Raw genomic sequence first — 19,334 nt, 5'->3', positions numbered from 1 at the left:
ACCTTGATCCCATATTATCAGTGAGGTACCTTCCCTGCCAGACTATCTAAAGATTAACAACGGGTCACAATAATTATTGTTAACAAAGTCTACATGGTCTATATAGGGCCATTTAGTTAACAGAACACAAATCACTTAATGGTGTTTTCACTTAAAACCTCACAACCCGAAATAATTTAATGTTTACAAGTCATTCTGTTACAAAATTAGGTTTATTCTTCCGAACAAAACTTACGTTGTAAGGATACATTGAAAGAAATGGAAAGATGACAAAACATTAAAATGCAAAATTTATGTCGTTTTTTTCGCCTTTCAAACTTCACTCTGAGCAGTGTTAATTTTGGAATCGAATTACTAGAGGAAAGTACGATTGCCGAGTTATGCTAAACCTAAAAAGTGCTAGCGTTGCAGGAGATTATGTCACGGAGACAGCGCCCTCTTTTGAATCCACCTAAGTTAACTTCCCGTTATGGGGGACAGAATCTCCGACGCGACAGACTTCCCTAAAGGACAAATCCAGCAGTAAAACTTTTCTCAGCTAATAAATGCAAAACAAACAAACAAAATGAGTTATGTAACCTGATTTCTTTGCATCAATTCGATAACTGTTTATATAATTAAGAAAAAAAAGAATAAAAGAAAAAAACAATCTGCACCAGCTGATTTTTCACTAACTTTAGCTTAACCAAACTGTGAAGGAAAATTGTTTTGTTTGTAAAATGGCCACAAAAAAAGTGGAAGATCTAATAATTAGATCTCATAATTTATGTAATTGTTTTGCATAAATTACCCATCCCATCCACACAAACAAAGTTCACAGTTAAAAAGTTGGCAATTACTGACCTTCAAAAATCCTCTAATTAATTGGATTGTGCATATGAATATAATTAAAAAGGAAAGAAAGAATAACATTTATATTAATTTAATTGTTAACTTTGAGATAAATTCACATTAATTAAATTCCCTTCATTTTTTGAGATGCTCTACATTTTAGTTAGAAATTCTGCACATTTTCAATGTACATGATTGGTTTCCATTAAAATGTATACATATTTACACATGTACATGCCATTTATTTTATATATATATATTGTATTTGTTTTCATACGCAACAGCACACTTAGTAATAACAGGACCAGTCGGAAACGAGAATGGTGGTCAGTTTTAGCTGTGAGGAAAAGCCTAATTGGGGATAACCCACACGACCAGCTGGGGACTAAAAAATCCATTCACATGCAAGGCCCTGGTCTTCGAATTCGAGTGGAATTCAAAACGGGTACACAGAGGTGAAAGGCAGGGAAAGAAACCACTGAGCCAAAATAATCCTCTATTTAGCATAATAGTCAAATTCATATGGAAAAAAAAGCCATGAACAAATTAAATGGGAATGTTACACATGATTGTTAACAATAGAAAAAAATAATATTAGCATTTAAGACTATTATAAAATAAACAAAGAGTAAATAAATATACTATCTTGATGAAATTGGAAGGTGTATGAGTTTAATTGGTTGTGCACACAAACCAAATGGAAGACATAACGGAACATAATGCATGAGACACGCTCAAATAATGATGTGCCGTGTGTGTGTGCACACAACCTTATGGGTCCAGTTTAAGGGGTCCTTTATTGTTGGTCTATTATTCCCTTTCTTAAGACTTCCCTTGTGGGGTCCGGGTTGAACAAAGAATTCCCTTGTGCGGTCCATTGTTCCATAGTGTATAAGATCCTACACGGGAACTCCCAAAAGGTCACTTTGTACACATGCACCCCTACGCCTGCAACCGTGGACCTCCTATTGTCCCTCTGTTGTTTATACTCTTTAACTTTGTTTTGCAATTAGCTCCCATTGGTTTTGTACACGTTTTCCAACAGTTGACCTTTCCCGACCCGTGGACTCTATCGTCCTCTTTGTTACATGTATATACTCTTTTAAACTTTTTTTCCAATAGGTTTTGTACACGATTGGAACCGTTGACCTCATATTGTCCCTCTTTTGTTTATATAACTTTTTTGAATTAGCTCCCATTGGTTTTGTACACGTTTTCCAACTGTTGACCTTTCCTGAACCGTGGACTCTATCGTCCTCTTTGTTACATGTATATACTCTTTTAAACTTTTTTTCCAATAGGTTTTGTACACGATTGGAACCGTTGACCTCATATTGTCCCTCTTTTGTTTATATAACTTTTTTGAATTAGCTCCCATTGGTTTTGTACACGTTTTCCAACTGTTGACCTTTCCTGAACCGTGGACTTGATTGTCCATTTGTGTTATACTCTTTTAACCTTTTTTCCCATAGGTTTTGTACATGTTTTCCAACTGTTGACTTTTCCCGAACCGTGGACTCTGTAGTTGAATGTGTATACCTATTGACTACTCACACCCACGCACATTCTCAAAGCTAAAGATGTGCACAGGACATTTTGACGCCCAATTCCAGAGCTTTGGATCCAAGCAACAGCGACACTTGGGTTTCCTAACATAATAAAGTTACAATGAAGAGGCTTAACAGCTATTTGATCTTTCTCCCTAGTCCATTTCATCTTTCTTATAGAGCTCAATCTTCTCCTCCATAATTTGGACAGTCTTAGGGTTCTCAACAACCACAATGTCATCCTCTGCCCATCTTAAGTCTCCATCCTCAACATCTCGGATTGACTCAGGGAGTGGCTTGTCCAGAGTCTCTGGCATCCATAGATCTAAGACTCCACTGATAAATGCTGTACCACCAAAGATCAGATAAGCAGTTGTATCACCCTGAAGTAAAATAATAATACACCAAATTTTAACTCTGTTAAGGCAGCGGACACTATTGGTAATTAATCAACATAATAAAAAGCATAAAACCTTAGTTGGTAACGAGTAATGGGGAGAGGTTGATAGTATAAAACATTGTGAGAAACGGCTCCCTCTGAAGTAACAAAACTTTTTAGAAAGAAGTTATTTTTCCACGAATTTGAATTTGAGACCTCATAATTAGTTTTTGAGGTCTCGAAATCAAGCATCTGAAAGCAGACAACTTTGTGTGACAAGGGTGTTTTTTCTTCCATTATTATCTCGCAACTTCGACGACCAATTGAGGTCAATATTTCACAGGTTTGTTATATTATGCTTATGTTGAGATACACCAAGTGAGAAGACTGTTCTTTGACAACTACCAATAGTGTCCAGTGTCTTTAAGGAAATGTAGTGATTGAATTGATAGTAAAGAACATGTTTTGTGCAGACACTCGAGCAGGGGAGGAAGCCTGTTTCAAAAGGCAATGGTGCATCAACAACATGCTTTGAATGAATCCTAAAGTACATAATACGAATAAATAATTTTGTTATACCCCGGTAACAAACTGTGAAGTTTGATTGGTCGAGAACCAATCATGTGATGCGCAACAAAAACGCATGTTACATGGCTCGATCATTCCCGGCGTTGGTCGATTTCCAGCGCTATAACAATTAGGTGATTATGCACACATGATGTAGTTGCTTGAGGTCAACACTGTCAACTTTTTTTGTTAATAGATGTTAAATTTGCATCGGGATAAAGAATATTCATTTTGGTTTACCCATACACCGATGTGTGTTAGCACTGTATACTCAGTACTTTCCCAAGTTTTGTGAAAACAAATCGCAGTCATCTTACTCGGGTGAGATTCGAGCCCACGACCTTTGCAATTCAAGAGCAGTGTCATACCAACTAGACCACCGAGATTGCCTGCTGGCTAGAGGCAGTTAGAATCCTATGTTTTAACAGTGGGTACTGCAACGATTTAATAGATGTTAAATTTGCAATGTGGATAAAGAATATACTGACTTTGAAACTACAATTTGCACAACCAATAATAGTGTATTCATTTGTAAAGCTGAAACATTCAACAATTTATTGCATGAGTTTATTTGGCAAACCTTAATTTTCTTACCAGTGGTACAATAGAGGGTGCTACTACTCCCCCCATTCGAGCTGCCATAGAACAGATGCCCATACCGCTATTCCTGAAAACAAGATAAAAACATATATTTCAAGATGATGAATGGCAAAAAAAATGTTTTTCCTTATAAGAGCAAAAACATATTTCATAAATAAACAAGACTTGGTGCCAGACACGGTCATCACATTGCATTGTTGCACCACTCTAGCAATAAAAACAGCATTACTTTTGTTATAATGGTACTCTGTCCAAGTATGCATTAAGCTAACACAACAAATTGTATCAAACTGATTGCAGCAGCTTTTCCTAAGGCTGCAAAGCACTCAAAGAATGACAAGAAACAAACAACAATAGAAATGAAATCAGAAACCAAGAGGGAAACCACAACCAGGCAAAGCCTGCAGCATCGAGGCCAAGAAAGTCCAGCAAAAGCCGGTCTCTCTATGACGAGAACGTGCAGGCCAAGCCAGGCAAGAGTTTCTGATTAAAAAAAGTAAATGTTTTCAGTGACCTTTGAACAAGGTAACGGAGCTAAAACTTTTGATAGAGTGTGGAATGGAATTCCACATCCTAGGGCCTGCAACTAAAAACTGCTCTGTCTCCTCATTTTCTGATGGGACGGGGAAAATACAAGTTGCCCTGTGAACACAAGTTGCTCTTCGTAGCCCTGGTTTCTAATGAGTTGGACAAGTATTAAGAACATCATTACCTGGTGGTTGTGGTTAACTGCCCAAGCTTGCACAAGCTTATACCAATTTCAGACAGGCGTTCCAGAGTCGCGGCGAACCGAAATATTGAATTAAGTGCATAAAAAGTTCAATGTCTGACACAGTTACGAGTGACTGGACGCGTTAGAAGTCGAAATATCGACTGTTGCAGTTGTTCGGAACAACTCTGGAGCGCCTTAGTTTCAGATGTCGATCTTGTCATGAGCCGAGCTAATGTAAATGTTTTGTAAAGTTCGCCTGTCTAAAACCGAAATGTATTTAGGTCGACCTAGAGTCGCTCCTAATCTATTTCCGAACCGGGTGTTACACAACAAGTTGTATCAAATTGATTGCATACCTGAGCACTGTTGGTAGAAGTTCTGATGTGTAGATATAAATAATATTAAAGGCTGCTGCGACTCCCATCTTACCAAGGAATGCAAGACTGGTACGTAGAGTTTCTGTCTCCACATCTGAGTAATAAATAACAATTCCATAGATATTATAATTTGCATGTTTGATAAACATTAATATTTTGGTTGAACCATACACCACTGCTAGTAGGAGACTTTTGAACTTTAGGTGGCAGCAGACTTACCAAGTACATTTCTATTAAGTAGGATTTGAAACTTTGCTTGGTGGAAATACTATATGGAAAGGTATGCGGCAACACCATGTAATGACTATCTCTAATGAGTTGAGGTGGTTCTGAAAAGAACCGTTGGTTTCAACTCAACGTTTCGATCGGTATGCTCTGATCGCTTTCTCCAGAAGACGATCAGAGCATACTGATCGAAACGTCGAGTTGAAACCAACTGTTCTTTTCAGAACCATCCTAACTCATTAGAGATAGTCATTACATGGTGTTACCGCAAACCTTTTCATATACATTTCTATTGTTTCCGTCGTTCTGAGCATGCTCACATTTCCAAGAACAATGGATTTAACTGGTAAGTCTGCTGCCACCTAGAGTTCCTAGAAGTCTCCATTACAGACTTCAAACTTGTCTCTTCCTCACCGACCACGCTCGATACATAAGGGAGGTTTAGCTGCACGTTACCCGAGCAAACACGTGAACGTCAAAGTCAAAAAATTGTGTTGTTTCTAGGTGACGCCACCACTTTGGGCTTATTTAATGCTCATGCTCATATTGTGTCAGTCCTTAAAACTACTGCAAAACAAATTAATGACCTGACGTTTTTGCATTTATACCATAGGTCCTTTTGGTTGGTAAGCAGTTTTCAACAGCTAATTCTATTTTCTCCTTCAAATTAATTTGAAAACGTTAGTAAATGTCCCCTTGCTGTATGCTACTCACGTATTGGAACAGTGACTAGAGCTAAGCATGTGATTCCTGCAGTTAGAATGGACCAAACCAGAAGTTTTCGCCTCCCCAGCCTTTTGATTAAAAGAACAAACAAATGGTTACATTCAGCTTCATCACTTCATGGAATTTGGAAGCCATACAACCTGTGAGTTGTAAATGTACATTCATAAATACCCCAGACAGTTTCTCTACTCCTATTGGTGGAGAAGGCGTCACGTGGGTGTGTATAAACCTTTGTTTATAACCAGTAAAAAGTGTTGGAACATGGGCGGGACACGCGAGCATGCACCACCTGTGCTTAAGACAGTTTCTTCATTCCCATTGGTCGAGAGCAACGGCTGAAACAGTTGTGCCACATCACGCGATACGCGCGACGCGCAGAGCATTCCCGAGAAGGAGTTGTTTACCCGAGGGCGGCAGAGGGCCTTACCATTTCATAGCTGGAGGGGTGTTGTGTTGAAAGAAATTATTGAACAATTATAATTTTTGCATTTATTTTACTTTTTGACCAAAAGTGTTGATGTTTTTTGACCGAAAAGGTATTTATGAATGGGAATCTCAGTAAAATTATCAAGAACCAGGCCTCTTTGGGATTAAACCACTAGTTGAAAACCTCTTCACCACACATTGATTCCCTTATTATAGTGAAACATGTACATGTTTAAACGCTACATACAAAGTGTGAACCTGAGAACGAAAAAAGTCCACATATGAAACACTATGTGGACTTACACGCGTCCACACAGTGTTATTAACAGTGTTGAAATATAGGATTTTCTTAAGTGTACAGGGCCCAAGATCATGGCTCTGCTTACCGTTAGCACAAAATGTGCTTTCGGCAAGGGTATTTCACAGGTTAGCTGCAAATTTTTGCTTCTGCGTGTGTGTACTCCACGTTATACTAGGCATTCTACGCTAGCGAAGAAATTTGGCACTTGCAGGTAAGCGGGGAATCGCGGTAAGCAGAGCCATGACATTGGGCCCAGATCAAAGGAATGGCCACAAAGTGACTGCAATACAAAGCTGTCTGTGTCTACCAGATATGTAAGCCTCTAACCTGTTAAGTAGATAGAAACACACTAAGTATGCTGGTATTTCTGCAAGTCCAGATAAGGCAAAGCTGGTATACATATTACTCCCTTGATTGCTGGCATTCATGGTTAACCCATAATAAACCATACTGCATGTAAACCTACAGGATTTGAAAACAAGACAGATAAACAAATCAAGATTTAAAAAAATTCTGCAGATCTCATCATGATGTCATCAAATGTTCACATTCAGTTGCATAACAAGATGGTCCCCCGATTACATACACAAGTACATAACCCAATTTGAAAAGCCACTTAGAAAAATATTATCGCTGAACAAATAGTACTGTTGTAAATTAATGGTGTAAATTGCGCCTTCGAAATCTCCTCGGATTGAGAATGGGGCACACAAAATGTATTAAATTATTATTATTATTATTATGATAATTGCAAAGAACCTGTTGTGGACAATGTACATATTTGGTAGTTTGCCCAGTAACCAGTTTCTGTAATGCAAGATCTTTCAGTGCTTAGCACATTTGTGCGCTTATGAAAGACAGAGTAAAGGATTGGACTCATCGACAGTAGGCTGGGCTAGTGTTATACTAAACCCCTGATTGTAGGCTGGGCTAGTGTCTTACCAATTAAAGATCATGACTAACATACGCCAGCGTAAACGTGGAGTTCTGAAACAGTCAATCAAACCATGTTGCTTGTTGCTTGTAGTGACACTCGGTGATGCCCTAAGCTGGACCTGAGACAAAATAAAAATTTCAATGACAGGATTTGTGAGATGTCAAATGATTTTCCTTTGCTTTCATCAGTCTATAGCAACTTGTGCATACAGCTCATGCTACATACAGTTCGTCTTTTAAAATAACATTTCAAATGGCTGTCCAATCAAAAATATATTTCCAGGGTGGAAGGTTTAGATGTATGGATAGCTTATGGACTCAACTTTTATGAGACACACACAAATTTGTGAATAATTCATGCTTGGGTGAGCACTGCTCATTGAAGAATAAGTAGCCGACATCTTGGAGTGTTTTTTGTAAGCTTCAAAGGACTTACCTCTCACAACTTGGAAGGCTAATTCCTGCGCAACCTAATTGTCATACCCTTTACAAAAGTGAGCAGTGCTCACCAAAGCATATACTTGTTGGTGTCATATAAAAAGTTGAGTCTAAAAGCTATCCATACATCTTCACTTTTCCCCCAGAATCATATACTTTTTATTCGGCAGCCATTTCAAAGATGTGTAGGTTTTTTTTAGACACCCTGTAGATTGAGAAAGGCAAACTGAACATGGGCGATACAAGTATAAGGCTCTTTGATATAATGGGCTTATTAAAATAGAAAAGTATTGTAGGCTTATGAGTGCATTGTTGTACAACATAATCATTATCATATAACCGATTCACTATTTTTATTTACTAAATTATGAATACAAATCACTGAGGAACCATGCAGCATTTTTTTGTATTTTCTTTAAAAGAAAAGTGAATAACTAACTTTCTGAATCTTTTAGTTGCAAGGAAGTACGGCACAAACCTATCACCTTAAAGGCGGTGGACACTATTGGTAATTACTCAAAATAATTATTAGCATGAAACCTTACTTGGTAATGAGTAATAGGGAGAGGTTGATAGTATAAAACATTGTAAGAAACCGCTCCCTCTGAAGTGACATAGTTTTCGAGAAAGAAGTAATTTTCCACGAATTTGATATTGAGACCTCAGAATTAGAACTTGAGCTCTCAAAATCAAGCATCTGAAAGCACACAACTTCGTGTGACAAGGGCGTTCTTTCTTTCATTATTATCTCGCAACTTTGGCGACCAATCAAGTTCAATTTTTCACATGTTTGTTATATTATGCATACGTTGAGATACACCAAGTGAGAAGACTGGTCTTTGACAATTACCAATAGTGTCCAGTGTCTTTAATGCAGCAGTATCAGTATGTATCTGCCCTTCTTATGAAGTCACACATTCAATGTGTGGGACTACATTGTATATAATGCACATAACTAAAGTGTGTCGATTTGATTTTGTACCATTGCTTTGGTGATTTTCTTGCCGTTGTAGTGCCCGATGTAATACAGTATATCCTCCGCTTCAGATATTCTTCCTTGGGAAGCTAACCATCGTGGGGACTCTGGTACAAGCCTGGAGGACATTGTTAGAAACATTTATCAATATTTTATATATTTATTTTAATTCTTCGGACAAAATAATAAAACGAGCCAGGCCAGCATCAAAAAAGATGTGCCCTATCAGACCTAGCTCATAAAAGTATGGGACTACATTGTACATAATGCACATAACTAAAGTGAGTTGATATGACTTTGTACCATTCCTTTGGTGATTTTCTTGCCGTTATACAAATAGTGTGTGGCAGTCTAAGGGCCTTGTCGCAAGATGCAACTTTTACATGCAACTTGGAGGCAACCACCCGCAGGGGGCCAGTGCATGCTACAGGAACACTGTGGTAGTACATGAGTCATTTTCCAAACAATCCCCAAGATTAATTTGTGAACATTCAAATGTGAATGATTTCTCTTGTTGAAGGAGTTACTGGCACAAAAGTAAATGCCATCTTTGTTTTGCGTGCCGTGACACTTGTGTCCTTTTAAAGCAAAACACTTAACCACTGCCTCGTCCTTCGGATGGGACGTTAAGCCATTGGTCCTGGGTGTTGCATAACGCATGTAAAAGAACACAGTGCACTTATTACCAATTAGTATGATAAAGTTTTATAAAATTGTATTTTCTAATAAAGAGAAGGGGTTCGCCCCGGTGTTCCTGGCTGTGGCTGCTGTATGCGCCGTAGCACCTTGTAAACCCTTACAAGGTGCTAAATAATTGGGTCTCAGAATTCATCACTGCAATAACCTATCTTTCTGAAAGTTTGTATATATACTCAGCGCCTTGAATACCTTGTTTGATAGATACGTGCGCTATATAAGACTTCAATATTATAAAATGAAATAACCCTACTATTAAATATACCAAAGTTTAGAGAGTACTTAATTCCACACAAGATCAAATGGGTTTTAATTGATGAACAGATTTGCACAATGTGTGCAATGTTTTGGCAAGTTTATCTCTCGATTGTAGGCCGCTTTGGTTGAATTCTTGAGATGTTGTAAGGCTCTTATGTGTTTTGGGTCCGCGCTTCAAAGTGTTTTAGTCTGTCATTGTTACCAGTGAGTGCATGTGTGATGCACTCTCTCATCTACATTTGAAGATGTAGATGAGAGACTTATAAGGGTTATCACTTTCAATACATACCAGTTGATAGAGAGGTAGCAAGTTAAAGGAGCTGTTGTGACAAACAGAAGAACTCGCCAACTTCGGACAAAGTAAGCAACCACAGCAAAGAGCTGTACGGGGAAACACAAAACCAATTTACAAGTATGCAGTACAACTCAAAATAAACGTGCAATCGGAATACATCTCATCCAAATTATGAAAATGTTACCCCACAAAAAAAAATACAACCAAAAATACGCAAGTCCATAGTTGTTATGCTTACAGTCTAAAAGATTAGCACTTAGCATTTCACAATGTACCCATTTGGTAAACATTTTTCAAAGCCATATTAGACCTCTATCACGGTGCAGCCATCTTGAATTTCTCCCATTGATATCAATGTTACCAAACCATAGAGTTATATAAGAACTAGAGGGCACACTGGCCGTTATGCGCGCAGGCGGCCATTTTCTAAGTTGACAAAACACCACCGCACAGCGTGTGTTTGTGCTGCCATCTTGTAAGTTAAAAAAAACAGCATCTTGTAGCATTAAAACAGAAACTCCAACATGTACTTCAGATCCAATGTGAGTACAGAATGGCGCGCGAGTGTCTCCTTGCGGTCCCATCGCGTTTGAGCAAGAAACATCAACAGTGCGCCCTCTAGTTCTTATATATAACTCTATGTACCAAACCAAGGCTGTAAGAACAAATTAGTCTGGTTCCGAATTGCAAGACGATTATTAGCATGCATTATTGTGATTCGATATGAGGAACATGACCAAGAAGGAGGCAGAATGATAAAGTCTATTGTTGGTTCTTGGTTAGTTACATGCTCACCATTATTCCAATACAGAAGAGACCCTGCATAAAGGTACCTGCTGGCCCTCTGTGTGTATTTCCAAGGTTCTCTGTGGCAAGCACAAATGTAGTCAGAATGACTCCCCCTGTAGCAAGGCCAAACAGAAACCTGAAACAAAGCAAAAGAAAATACAGTTTTATAAAACTTTATCATACTAATTGGTAATAGCAGGCATCTTAAAGTCATTTTTCAAGCAAGCTTCTTGACTACGGAATAAAAGGGTAGTACTGAGGTTTTAAACAGGTGTTAAAGAACGAGTCACTCCTCTTTTGTTCTAATTCATAAATGCCATTATGGTTAAAAGGCGTACTAAAGGAAACTCTGTTAAAACTGATCTGTTTTCCAACGTACTTCAGCTGTGTACGTGTGATTCATTTTTATGCATTCGTGCGCGTACTAATGCATCCTTGTATTCATGGGCTAATGGCGTGCGCGTTAAGATTGATGACACATGGGAACGAGGTTGTGGGTTAACCTGCACAAACATAACCGAAAACAACAGGTTATAAACAGCTCCAGCTAGTCATTATCAACCGTTTAAACACCCTGGGTGATGCACTCTCCACCAATAGGAACAGCGAAACTGTCTGAGGTATTTATGAATAAAGATTAACACTCACCTGGCAATTGTAAACTGCATGTAAGTTTGGGTTAAAGCACTCAGCATGCCAAACATAGACATCAAAATCAGTCCGACCAGAGACATTTTTCTGCGCCCGTATGTGTCGGCCATCATACCAAATATCATCACTCCAATGAGGACACCAAACATAAAGACAGACTGGACAAGTCCAACTTTGTACTTGTTGCTGCAAACCAGATCCCACTGTTCCAATGGAAAAGCAAAAAGTGAATGACTGAAAGCCACCAGATTTATAATAATGTGATTGGCTAAGGTTAAAAGATTTTCTTAGTAAAACCAATCCGACAATATGGTTTGCACTACGCATCATCGACCGCCATCTTTGATGTATTAACAAGGGAAAAGCACATGTGCAGGGCGTACATGCGTACACTTGTCCCTTGGTAATACATCAAAGATGGCGGTCGATGACATGTAATGCAATCCATCTATAGCAGCAAAGCAAACATAGCAATAAGCCCTTTGCAAGTTAGATTTGAATATCTGGTACAGACACTTGCTTAGTCACAATGTACCGCTTACATTTGAATTCTTCAGACTTGACAGTTGCTATGTCAAATTGTTCTGAGCAAGCTTTTGTATAGCAACCTCCAGATGAGCAGAGCATGGTGCCATTGTGCCATCCTTCAGAATTGTGCATGGGTGTTTACCGTCTCTTACGTATCTAGCAACTGTCTCTAGTCTGAGGAATTCAAAATTAAGTGGTAACTTGTGATCAAGCACGTCGTTGTACCATTCAATCACGCAAATGGCTTTTTACCTAGTACGATACCCACACATAGCAACTGCTTAGCATTGATAACTGCACGTATGCATCTCTGTCGATTTGATCATCAAGCCAATTAGTGGTCCATACACCTGTAAACATTGCCTCATGCAGATATCCTTACAGCAGTAGCTCAAGTTGTTGTACATTTTGTAGTGAGATTTTATGATTCTGTAAGCCTTTGTATGTATAATGAATACATTACATCAACACACAATGCTCACACACTCGATGTTCTTGCTACAGTCATACTGCCGCGAAAAACAAAAACGACAACAATAACAACGCAAAGAGAATGCATTCTATTCGTTGAAGTGCACCACGCAGAAAACGCCCACGCTCATTTAACCAATCTGGGGCGTGCATTTTGATTATCTCGTTATCGGGGCCTGTGTGACCGGGCCTTTATGGTATGCCCACCATATCTCAAAATAGCATTTCCTGCAAGGGTTCAACTACACTGTATAACATCAAGGTCCCATCCCCTGTTTGACCCCATGACCCCTCACCTCTGTTACAATAGATGTGAACTCATGAGAGTAAGCATACTCATTACATGGTCTGGCATCTGGACTGCATGGATGGTCCTTGGCAATAGGGTTGTCTTTACATGAGATATATGCAGGCTCTTTTCCGACAAAAGCAATGGCGAGCATGTGGGTTGCCATCACGGTGTTCAGTGAAGACAAGAAGAGAAAATTGGATTTCTGCAATCGGCCAAACTCCCCAACTGTTTTCAGGACATGGTCGAATTCCATCTTTGCGTTCTTCTGGACTTCTGGCTATTCTTTATTCACACTGACACCAGCTCCACATCCAAAGTTGAAGACATTCGTAATCCAACAACCTAAAATTTGAAACAGGGCGCTAGAATTAGAACACAAAACTTAAAGACAAAGTATACTTTGTTTTGGAGGATATTGCCGAAAATGCAGAGCAAATATGAACTGAACAGTGCCTCATGGAGGTGAGGTAAATGAAGACCCGACTTCAGAATCATTGGCTGAGATTAGTGTGCGGTGGGTATATGATATATATCCATGCATGTTTCTTTACAAAATTATCCTGAATTTTTTTGGGGGTAACTTAAGTTCTGGCATGAACTCTGCCGAGTATTGTTAATGTTAATATTATTATTAATTAAGTGAGGTAGAAACATGAATGAGGAACTTCTCCACATGGATGGTGGCAGGGGTTTCCCTTAACTTTTTTTTTCAATCGCCCGCCGGGCGAGTCAACCAAAATTCTCGATCGCCCGCAGGTTTTTTAACTAGCCCACATGTAATTATACACAAAATTTTCAAAACGAAAAAACAAAAACAAAACACACACACAAACTATCCATTTTCCATCAACAACAACTTTAATGACTTCATGGTTAGGGGGTCGGTTGATTTGAAAATGTTTTAAACTCCGTTTGCAACAAAATCTTCATGAATCAACGATCAGTCAACAACGCACATCGAGTAATAATTCAATGAACTTTGCCCCGCAACGCCCTCTGTTGGCGAAAGTTGTCTATGTTATTGGTTGTCCAAGGCTGTACATTGTGCACAGTCTGCAGTCGTTATGCACAACGTGTGGCAATTCTTTACTTCGTTCGTGAAAGTGTACTGCATTGAAGTCTAGTCAAGAACATCATGAATATGGAATTATCAACAACCATCAACGGCCAATCACAGCGTGCAGAGTGTTGGTCAGAATGGACTTTGGACGACTGTGTGTATTTTGTATGCGCTGTGCATACTGCATGGACGTACCACCAGTGGGCGACCGTGTACTGTGAGGATACTCGGCACAATGTGGTTTGTGCATCGTGTTTTCAATTGATTGTACATGTACGTGTTTTCTGAAACGAACGACAGCAATTCTAGCAAGTATCTAGAATTGTCAAACTTACCAATTTAAAAGCTTTTCTGTGGGATTTTGCCACTGAACCCTCATTTATATGTGAAAAGGAATAATTATTTGACTCGCCCGGCGGGCTAGTGAGAAAGGGTTTTCAGTCGCCCGCCGCTATTTTCACTCGCATTTGGCGACCGGGCGACCGCTAATTTCGAACCCTGTGGTGGGAAGTAGAACTTTTTTTAGTTGTTTAAGTTCTAAACAAATCTAAACCATATAAAGAAGAACTTATAAAAAAAGGAATTTAAATTGCATGAATATGGATTAGTCCACCATGTTGGGCTCTCTTACAATTATTACATTGGTCTTTTTCCCAACCTTCCCAACAACATGGTATTGCTTGCCAAGGGGAATTTCCCCTGTTTAGAACGTGTCACATGATATGTCTTAGTTTTACTAGAAACCCGGTGGCCGTGAGATAGTCATATGCCATGCAATAGCAGACTATTACATGGCTAGCGCGGTACCCAGACGTCTTTTAACCCACCTTGAAGCCAATCAGTTGTGTGCTGTGTATCTGAAAATCGTGTACGAACACAACGGGGTCCTACTACTTGCCGTCAACTCACTTGCGCCGTCAACTCCTCCAATACACATTTAAAATCCACAAAAGAAGCATAGAACTGTAAAGTATCAGCTCAAAGAGCATTCGCGTAAATTTTAGGTCATATTTCGGAATAAAAATTGAGTTTTTTTCTTGTGAAAAAAAATTCTCGAAGCCGAAAAACTGTCGGTCGCCATCTTGCTTTTTCACAATGATTAGTCTTGGCCCAAGATGTCAATGATTGGTACTTTTTTTTAATCAACACAAAGTCGTTTTTGTGAATGAATTTGTACCGAAAACCATGAGAAATATGTAGTTTAGCCCAGACTTAACACTTCCGTGCCCCCTTTTTATAGATTTTTCATGTAAATTTAATGAGTTGACGGCACGAAAATGAGTTGACGGCGGGTTGACGGCAAGTCGGCGAGTTGACGGCAAGTAGTATGACCGACACAACGTGTACGAGGATGATAAATAGTATGTTGGGTGTAATGAAACAAATATTGACTGCCTTTACTCGTGCTTTGGTTAAAACTCCTGCTCCCTTGGTAATCCCCCGGACCGTTCCATTTTTCCTTCAGCTCCGCCTCGGGAAAATAGAACGCTCTGGGATCACCTCGGGAGTTGTAGTTTTAACCATAGCACTCGAAGGAGTCAATATTTGTATATTATAACACACCTCTTGCTCGTTCTGTATTCTGGTTGGCTGAAACCCGGTTCCATTCCCGGACCAGAGCCTTGCATGTGGATCTAATTGCGGGTTTTCCCTACCCTAACTAGCCCCACTTGTGTGGCCAAGGATAGCTGAATCCTTGCTATCCTTGGCCACACAAGTGGGGCTATACCCTAACTAACCTAAGGCTAAACTCTATTTTATTTATTTATTATTATTAATAAGGGGTTTTCCTCTCCAACCAACGTCTAAACTCTTAGTCTTATAAGTTGAAATTTCTTTTTCGTCTTCTTTTTCTTTACAAAAAGTTTCCATTCAATTGGAATTATGTGATGATCTGATGCTTTGCCTGTTTGCTGACTATTATTATAATTCAAATTCAGATATGTAGCCCAACCGCGTTGGGTGATTACCCTTCATTTTTCGCTAGTCCTAGCATGGAGATTGGAGGTAGGCATGGTCCTAGTTAGTTATCCATTGGAACAAGCGAATCTAAGGTGTCTGAATCTACACATCTACTCTACATCTAAATGATTGATGGCCACTGTTTATTACCTCATCAAACTCCGTTTTTGACTCGTCCAAAGTACAAGTACTGAAGTAGCTTAGCCTAGCTGTCACACTCACACTCACAGTCACAGTGTGAGGGTCGTTGTCGTCGGTGCTGATTTCTGTAGTGAAGTACAGTATGTTGTTCCCATTCAACAACGTGTGTGTACGTGTTAAAGTCTGGCTCTCACGGCTCTCTATTGATAACTCACATGGGAAGTCTCGGTGTCTGATACAATTAGTCTATTATTCATTTTCACCAATGGGTGGCGGTATTTCAAAACGTCACATGCGCTCGTATGGCTCGTTCGTCAAAGGACGACAATTTGCCATCTGCTTTATCATAGCTAAAAGTCCAGTTTCCGATATTGTCAACTTTGTCGCTACCTCATAATGAGATTGAACTTTTGGGGAAAATGCATTTTCCATGTTTTTGCTTTTCTGCTACAAGAAACTTGCAGATTGTTTGTCCTCTTTATTGTCGGACGAAAAGTGGCAGACCACTTGATTTTTTGCTATCATTCAAATTAGAATAAAAGGTAGATTGAACGGTTTTGAATTTTCTCCTTTTTCGCCACCTGGTTTTCACAACTAACCTGGTTGCCAAACTATTCGCATTCACCGGCTGAAGGAAAACCCTTATGTGTGCTCTTCTGGGGCAAAAATAATTGTAATTGTGTCCCCCAACACCGATGTGTGATAAGCATGAAGTGCAATTCATGATGGCAGGATTGGTGGGATTCGAACCCGGAGCCCGCCAACAGGCTAATGAATTGCTGTTCTCAACCCAACGCTGTAATTGCAAACATATTGCATTCTAAATTACTGGTTGCCAAACTAAGTGCTCTTTCGCATTCACCGGCAGAAACAAAAAACCTAACGCTGATGTAGGTCTTGGGCAAAGATTATAGAGCGGCGCTCTATAATCTTTGGTCTTGGGGACACACATATTGATAATTGATTGATGTATGTATGCCCCACCACAGATGATAAACATCGTTAGTGAATGCATGTGGTCGAAAATAGCTGCGGGCGAAGGTGCCGCCGGTACGGGGACTTTCTTCTTCCTTTTATTTCTCTAGTGTTCAATTCGTACGGACAATATTGGACTCGTAATATAATCACGTTAGAGTTACTGTTTTATTGTCAGCATCAATTTCAAGTGCTGCCCAATAATTTGTAAACCTGTGCAACAATCACCCTGTGAGTGTGACTATCCACTCCCTGGTCATAGCTCTCGACCCCCATTGGGGCAATTTACTCAATGCTTGTACCATCAGGGAGCAAGGCCAAACACTATTGATTATTTTGGTAAGCGGTAACAATCCACAGTTTACGTCGAGCGCCAACCTTTTCAATTATTCCACACACGCACATAGTTCTTTTGAATGTTGCAGATGAGGGGCGGGACTCTGTTGCCCTCTTTGCTAAACCAAGTCATCTGACCAATTCTTCGAGATCCGAAATAAAATAAATGAATGAACTATTGCAATGATCAAAAAACAAACCTGCAATGAACGGTGGATATTCTTTCTCTTATTGTCTACTTCAAAATTTCCAAAGTTTGGTTTAAAGTGCTAATAATATGCGTCTATCTTTTGAATATTCATCCCCTCAAAGGTTTGGTCCATGACCAAATTCAACGCCTCCGCATACGCCCTCCCTCACAACCTGCATTTATAATGAATTGATCTGACCCATGTTTGTGCAGCCTAGCTAGCCAGCGGTAAAGATTTCCATGACGTCAAGGCCTGAGTGGACCGCATCACTATTCTATGAATAGGGGAGGTATACAATGATCGCTGAGGGACGGAAAGACCGGAAAGTTCTCAAGGATGCGTTTTGATATTTTTATCATGTGGCCGTACCATTTCTTTTTTCCAACGAAGTTAAACACAAACTATGCTGCAGTTCATTATGGTTCAGATTGATTTAATATAAGGAAATATCTTTTTGTTCAGTCAAAAGTTCGACTGCGCTCATACAGCTTGGTGTGTGACAAAATATCTAACGGCAACTTTAAATCTTGAATTATTCAAAGGAACACTTGTGTTGGTAAGTTCGTTCATTTTGATTTCACATGCATTTTCACATGTGATTTTATAATTATATTGTTGTGGTTTAATAATTAAAATCAAACTAGCTGTTATTTTAAACATGTTTAATTGAGTGAGATGGGGAACTAAGCTGGCAGATCCTGTCGTTTTAACTACACACTATTTTGAACAATTTAAAGTATTTATCGGGAGTAAAATATAGCACACAACCACGACCCCAAGTCTAACAAAAGTTGGTACGAGGATCGTCGTAGCTGTGGTCTACTAAAGTTCATCCACATCTTCTTGATTTGTAGTAAGTGCATCAGGGTTAAACCATGGAGGTAGACCTCCATGGTTAAACCACACCCCCATCATCAAAGGGCCTAAACATTAGTTTGTTATGTGTTTAAAAACAAGGGGAAATATTGTACTAAAATTAAGGCATTGCCGGTTGGAAGAGAGTGATGACACACAACCTGCTGTTCCAGATTTTATTTGAGGTTTTATAATTGATCCCCATGCTCTCCTTCCCCTCCATCATCCTCCACCCCATGCCGCAACTGAAGGCAGAGTTTTGAGTTTTCCGAAGATATTTTTTCGAAGTGCCAATGATTATACTCAGTCAGAGGTTGTAATTTATGGGATTTACTGAGGTATGTTGATGTTTCGAATAACAGGGGATAATCTCATTTACCTTTGATGTTAGTTATTTTTTGGGGTTTTATTTTAATCCTACCTCCATGTTTATATACCGGTAGTGTAACATCCCTCCTGCCATAATCGGTGTGTCATCGTATACGGGAAGCATCAAACGACCTTCCCCTCCCCCTCTCTATGAAGTAGTATCGCCCATCCATTTGGTCACGTGATTTCAACACGCCTGCTAGCTCTTTCGCGGCTTCAAGATGTCGGTAAAGTACGAAAAGGACGGCGAGGTAAGGAATTTTCACGAATTTCTCAAAAAAATAAACATTTTGCTCTGTTTTTTTACCCGTTTTCTTAAAGAGAATGTTATACCCTTGAAGAACATATATATTTTGTCGAATGTATGATTGATTTTAATGGTGTAAATTATGTTTGCCGGTCGTTGCTTCAGTTCGGGTTCATA

At 39.3% G+C, this 19,334-nt stretch overlaps 2 protein-coding genes across 3 annotated transcripts in view; one reads left to right on the top strand and one right to left on the bottom strand.

Annotated features, from left to right (window-relative positions):
- Positions 1-171: 171 nt before the first annotated feature.
- On the bottom strand, positions 172-16,279 carry LOC117301301 (solute carrier family 22 member 15-like). Its single transcript, XM_033785191.1, has 12 exons — positions 16,194-16,279; positions 13,026-13,363; positions 11,728-11,933; positions 11,086-11,215; positions 10,285-10,376; positions 9,048-9,159; positions 7,634-7,746; positions 7,019-7,153; positions 5,953-6,032; positions 4,993-5,107; positions 3,919-3,991; positions 172-2,761 (listed from the first exon to the last, which is right to left on the bottom strand). Exons 2-12 carry the CDS (start codon positions 13,272-13,274, stop codon positions 2,534-2,536), a joined length of 1,533 nt encoding a protein of 510 aa, XP_033641082.1. The 5' UTR covers positions 13,275-13,363; positions 16,194-16,279; the 3' UTR covers positions 172-2,533.
- Positions 16,280-19,072: 2,793 nt separating this feature from the next.
- The window catches only part of LOC117301606 (sodium/potassium-transporting ATPase subunit alpha-like), a 53,509-nt gene continuing 53,247 nt past the window's right edge, over positions 19,073-19,334 (top strand). Inside the window, exon 1 of one of the 2 annotated variants that reach the window (XM_033785629.1) lies at positions 19,073-19,161. In XM_033785629.1, the coding sequence (XP_033641520.1) occupies positions 19,132-19,161 (30 nt within the window). In that variant the 5' untranslated portion in view covers positions 19,073-19,131. The remainder of the gene's footprint in view (positions 19,162-19,334) is intronic. The other variant, XM_033785630.1, reaches the window with a different exon arrangement.

Source organism: Asterias rubens, chromosome 17, assembly GCF_902459465.1.
Source record: "Asterias rubens chromosome 17, eAstRub1.3, whole genome shotgun sequence".
In the NCBI taxonomy this organism is placed as follows: domain Eukaryota; kingdom Metazoa; phylum Echinodermata; class Asteroidea; order Forcipulatida; family Asteriidae; genus Asterias; species Asterias rubens.
Note: the sequence above shows the minus strand (reverse complement) of the source record. Positions and strands in the feature narration are given on the sequence as shown.